Source organism: Stegastes partitus, unplaced genomic scaffold (assembly GCF_000690725.1).
Source record: "Stegastes partitus isolate 25-593 unplaced genomic scaffold, Stegastes_partitus-1.0.2 Scaffold2829, whole genome shotgun sequence".
In the NCBI taxonomy this organism is placed as follows: Eukaryota; Metazoa; Chordata; class Actinopteri; family Pomacentridae; genus Stegastes; species Stegastes partitus.
Genome location: NW_007580560.1, coordinates 65,059 through 70,848, shown reverse-complemented (window position 1 = coordinate 70,848; position 5,790 = coordinate 65,059). Strand labels below are relative to the sequence as shown.

Below are 5,790 nucleotides of genomic sequence, written 5' to 3'. Positions count from 1 at the left end.
AACTGCAATTCTGAACCAATGTGAAGAGTTTTAATATGATTTAGTCTAAAAACAGCACAAGTGCTGCAGCCAAAGTCAGGAAGGAAAGATGCAAAGAACTGCAGACTGTGTAAAAGTGAAATTATTATGCTTATCAATATCGCTGTCCTTCCACATGTAAGCTGCTTGGATGTAGGTTGATTATTACAATTCAGGATTCAGTTTAATTGTCACTTTGCATCACAAGATTGCACAACAAAATTACAGATGCTGTCATTTTAACTACTCATGAAAAATCCAATTATTTAACAAATAAGGCTCCGACCCCCCTGAAGAGAATAAAAAAGTGTTTAGAAAGTGGATGGATGGACATTCTGCTCCCACCTCCTCTCCCTGGACTGAACATTCGTGTTTGCTCTTTTCCAATAACTGGAATGTACAATGTGTGGGGAAGTTCCCAAGAGGCACGACTAAGTGTGTGAGATATAATACAGGGACATCCTTAAAACCACTTTCTATGAGAAAATTTTAATGATCAATAGATACATATAAAGTCACGATTGTCTCACGATGAGGAGGTTTATATTCACAATCACCTGTTCACACCTTGCAAGACAACAAGAATAAGCACACACAAAAGGAGATATTTAATGTTGTTAAAGTTTTGTATGCAAATTACATATATTCTGGCACACAATGCATAGTTTAAACTGACCAGCACATGCCTGGTACAGTGCAAACCTCAGGGACAAAGAACAAGTGCAGCAAATAATGCAAGACATCACTAACTGCCTGGAAACATCACCAAGACCTCGCTACCTGGGAAGCTCTAGTGCCTGCTTTTTGGACTTCTTTCACGGATAATGTGGCCACTCACGAGCTACGAGGTCCCAATAACAACTGTGGAGAAGATGGAGCGAACTATAACTTCATGTGTCAAGAAATGTCTCAGTGTCCTGCGCTGTCTGACAACATCAGCCTCTATGGCAAAGGGGGTCCTTGAACTACCGATCACGAGCCTCACCGAAGAGTACAAATGCTCTAAGGTGAGATTCCAGGTGACTTTGAGGGATTCGAGAGACCTTATCATCAGTAATAAAGCACCGTCCCTGTTAATAGGAAGGAAATGGACACCATCCAACGCGGTGCAGCATGCTGGGTCATGTCCAGCTGGGAAGAGGAGGCTTTGGCCTAAACCAACTTGGCGTAAGGCCTCGACATCAGAGAGAAGGAACATGGTCATCGAAAATTGTTTGTCTCACTCCTTTTTGGCTCTCCAGCACTCTCACTGTCTTATCTGCCACTTGCATCTGAATGTCTGCAGCTTTGCATACCACCTGTTTTATTGTTATTCTAATGGTTAATTCAATATTGAAGTAAACCAAATAAAGAAATTAATAAAACACAAAATGGAAAAATCAAACACTGTGCGCCCGTTGCATCAGAAATCTTGTGTAATTTTTGCTACCAGAGAAGGACAGATCCTCTCTGATGGGTGTGCAGATAATTCTTTATCAGGCCTGTCATCTTACATGTCAAGAACCGCAAACTGGATATTACATCATGAGAAAGATTGTGTCTGAACTTGAGTGTTGCTAAAATGCTTAAGATAGCAATCTCTCTGTTGCATGGCTTGATTTTATTTTATTACTTTTTTTCTTTCTTCTTTTTGTTTTTGTTTTATTTCTAACTTACTTTTATTTTGTAGATGGCTTGGGGTGAGAGGGCAACTGAATCATTTTATTTGTGTCACTGGATATGTTCACTGTCACATCGGTTGTACATATTGGGCAGCTATAGGTCTTATTTTTATTTTAAAAAAAACAAAAAACGTTTTAAAGTTAGGTGTCAAACAAACACATGAACAAATGAAGAGTTCATTTGCAAAAACAGAAAACTCTATTTTTACAAACTTTCAGGAAACCCACTTTTCTGTTGTCTACCTGAGACAATATCAATCAAACTTAAGTTATTTCTATTTTTGTCATTTCTACTGAGTCAAATCCACTAAACTTCACTTTGATTGATATTATCTCAAGGAAACAACAAAAAAAAAACAAGCTTTCTGAATGGAGTTATCTATTTTTGCAAATGAACTCTTCAAATAAACTCTCAAACAAATAAATGTTGAAAAAAAAAGGCTAAATAAATATGCATTGAGGGTTATTGGTGCAATTCTCCGTGGATCCTGCAGGGGGCAGTAACTCAGCCAGAAGCGTCGAAACGTGTCGTAGAAGTAGAACAAGGAGCCAATAGGATTCACCCTCATTTCACTGAGCTGCTGCTGTGTCTGTCAGCTGAGAAAAACTGTACTTTAATCACAAACATTGGAGTGTATGTTGCCCATGAGCGGTGGACGATGTCTAGCCGGGCTCTGCGAAGGCTCAAGGGGAAGCAGCGGGGTCAGGAGGCCTTGGACTTCGGGGATGTAACTTTGGGTGACAGCCCGGAGGAGCAGGCTGAGGCTGAAGAGGAGCAGCTGGACGAGGCTAGTGTTTCTCCCCCGACTGAAAGCAAAGGCAGCAGCCGAAAGGCAAAGAAAAACAAAGCTCAGAAGAACTTCAGCAACATTTTTGAACTGGTGAGTGTTGTTGGCGTCACGTGTTATTTTGACGTAATGTCGGGTTTGTGTTTCTTCCTGACACCTGCTAAATGCTAGTTGGTAATTCTAGCTTGCTAAAGCAGGTTAGCCGGGTGGCGTTAGCTTCCATCTCAGCTTATTTAACTGAAGTCACTTACAGTAAATTGTAGCTTAAAGTGTTCCAACCGGGTTAGAAAACCACTAGGAAGTAGTCTATATCATAAACCTCAAGAGAAATTACCTAATATGCGTTATAACAGCGTGTTTACTAGCCTCGAAAAGTGGTCCTGTTATAAAAGCTAATTGCGCAGGCTCTAGCTTATCCCTTTAGCTTCAGGGACTTGTCCAAAACACATATTGGACACACGTTTTCCTGAGTTAAAGACGAGCATGTTTTATTCTTTAAATCAATGATCTTTTTATTACAATGTCAAACAAGAGAATTAACAATGTAAAGATTTCCTCTTTGCGTTAGAATAGAGACGGAATAGAATAGAATAGAATAAAACTTTATTAACACTATTTACTATTTACACTATTGATCCCTTCGGTGTAAAACTTCAGGGAAATTGTTATACTAGAAAAAACAACACAACGCCAACACAAAATCAGCAACAACAGTAAATGTTCAACAACAATAGTAATAACGTTTACACAGCAGTATAAAGTAAAAATAGTAGTGAGGACAAATTGTGCAGTGACAACCCAAAATCCCAGAAGTGAAAAAGACAAACCAACCAAAAACAGACAAACAAACAAACAAACAATCATGGCTCAATCTGCAAAACATTCCCGGCACAACCCAATATAATCAGAGAGTGACACTGGTAAGAAGTCCTCAAAGCAGCAAGAAATGTGCAAGACTGGATGTCAGGTTCTTTTCTCTTATCTTTATTTCCCCTTTCCTAGTCTCAAACTGAAATTGCAGTAAATAAATTAAGGATGGATGTAAGTAGAATCAGTGGGGTATCTTATAAAGGGTCCCCATACTTTTTCAAATCCCCCCCTTGGTTCTGAACAGTGATCTTTTCCAGGCTCAGGCAGGACATTACATCTGATAGCCACTGATTGTGGGTCAGGAGGGGCAGCACCCTCTCATCTGAGCAAATTAACACGCCCGGCTAGGATGGAAGTGCCTGATAACATGCCACGGACATCAGAGGAGACTTTTGTGGTTCCCTGAGTAAACACCAAATAAGGCTAAAAGGGGGTCAAGCGTGATAGCTACCCCAGAGACCACGGATAGAGTTTGAAAGACCTCCTGCCAAAATGTTCTAAGATTGGGGCAAGACGTGCTTCTTTTAATTCTCGACCAAATTTTGGACAGATTTGGATGTGAGTCTTTAAAACTAGTGAAGTGTATCGTGCTGGCAATACCTTTAGATAAATAATGTCTATAAACTAAAAAGAAATTTATTTTTACAAAAGACAGATCTTTTTTTTTGCATCAGCTTAATGAATTGAAGCTAAAATAGTTGTGGTACACTTAAAATCATCTTGTCAAAACAGGAAGCTCTTTTAATACACAAGCTGTTTATATTAATCAACTAAAGGAAACCTTCATTCAGAGCTCATATTTATAAAGAACTCTGATTTCATGCCACAAACCATTCACAAGCTGTGGTTCGCTGAGAAGACAAATCTGTCTTTGCTGTAGCCGTGACATCATTTCAGTAACATATTGTGTCTTGGTATTGATGCAGTTGTTTTCAGTGTTTCATCGAGCTGCTTTACTCACTGCATTTTCTTGCCTGTCTCTCGTTTTTACTAGATCGGTGACGCAGACAATGAGGCAGAGAAAACATCCCCCGATGAAGAGGCAGAGAAACCAGATGGAAATAAAACAAGCGGCACGGGAAAGAATGACAACAAAGACGTTAAGAAACCAGATCGACAGCACGAGGAAGCGTCCGCCAAGGTGACGTTAAAGTGGTTTTTAGAAGGATGGCTTTCTCTAATCTTCCAAAGACAGTGAAATGTTCTGATCTAAATGTGCATCTTTCTATCACCTCTCTGTTAATAGTCATCGTCTGGAGACAGAGTTAAAAAGAAGAAGAAAAAGAAGAAAACAAAAATGACATCAGAAGATGGCCAGGTAACATTTCTTGAGAACATGTCTCCTTTGACAAGACAGCTGTTATAACACACACAATATACTGAGCATTATCACTTTATCAAAGTATGCACATCATTTTAGAGCCACAACCTGCACTCACAACGTCCACAGCCGTGCTTCATCTTCGCTAGCTAACAACAGATTTGTATTATCTTAATGACGTTCGTGTGTTTTTTTTTTAACGGATTCAGGAAGCAGCAGCAGATGATAACATTGATTTATTGCTGGAGAATCTGGAGCAGTCCAACGGTCTGAGTTTGCAAAGTGAGGATTGTGGAGGATTTGACAGAAAGTCTGTGCTGCACGTGGAACACAGGTGAGATAACCAACATGTTTGATGCTGACGACATAAAGAGATTCTGTTTAGATATCCCATGTGGTAGTTTTTTTCATCACCCACACTTGGCTTAGGTGGTGACAGCAGCATCAATCTTTACAGTTACCAGCACACAAGACCTTGTGTTGCCTTTATTATTAAAATAGGAATTCTATCTTCTACATTGAAGCTGTTACATGGTTCAAAATACACACAAGTAAACATGAATCTGTTTAGTGGAGTAGAAGGGCTAAAGCAGCTCTCAACCAGTGCCGAGCAGACATGACTTTACTGGGTTAGTGGTGAGTTTAATTGCCCCATTTATGTTCATTTATAGTTACAGAGAATCTTAACTTCCACCATGTGGTGGCGCTCAACCCACACAAGAAAAACTAAATATATGGAGGCTGTTAATCTCAGGAGTTCTGCTGCATCGAATCAGCACAGAATTTCTAAAAAGTTCAGATGTGTTGGAATATATTGCACATCTGGCTACACAAATGGTGACAATGAAGCAGATCATCTAAAGGTAATCAGCCGTGTTGACAGCAAAACATCTCTTTCAGTAGTACGACAGCTATTACACAGAGCAAGCAGTTAGAACTCTGCACAGCCAATACGTCATTGATGGAGTGTCCATAATATTCAGTCAATCATATCGAGGCATTTCACTGAATTTTTTTTAGTTTGTTTTAGTGTAACCTCCATGGAAGCCTAATTTACTGTTCAGGTTCACTGACAGACGATTTAGACCAGGGGTCTCAAACTCTACTTACCCGGGGGCCGCTGGAGGTAGAA

The 5,790-nt window shown here is 39.8% G+C and overlaps 1 protein-coding gene across 1 annotated transcript in view; it reads left to right on the top strand.

Moving 5' to 3' along the window:
- Positions 1–2,246: 2,246 nt before the first annotated feature.
- tcf25 (TCF25 ribosome quality control complex subunit) overlaps positions 2,247–5,790 on the top strand; it is a 23,587-nt gene continuing 20,043 nt past the window's right edge. Inside the window, exons 1-4 of the mRNA XM_008306052.1 lie at positions 2,247–2,560; positions 4,332–4,478; positions 4,584–4,655; positions 4,868–4,992. Of these exons, the coding sequence (XP_008304274.1) occupies positions 2,339–2,560; positions 4,332–4,478; positions 4,584–4,655; positions 4,868–4,992 (566 nt within the window). The 5' untranslated portion in view covers positions 2,247–2,338. The remainder of the gene's footprint in view (positions 2,561–4,331; positions 4,479–4,583; positions 4,656–4,867; positions 4,993–5,790) is intronic.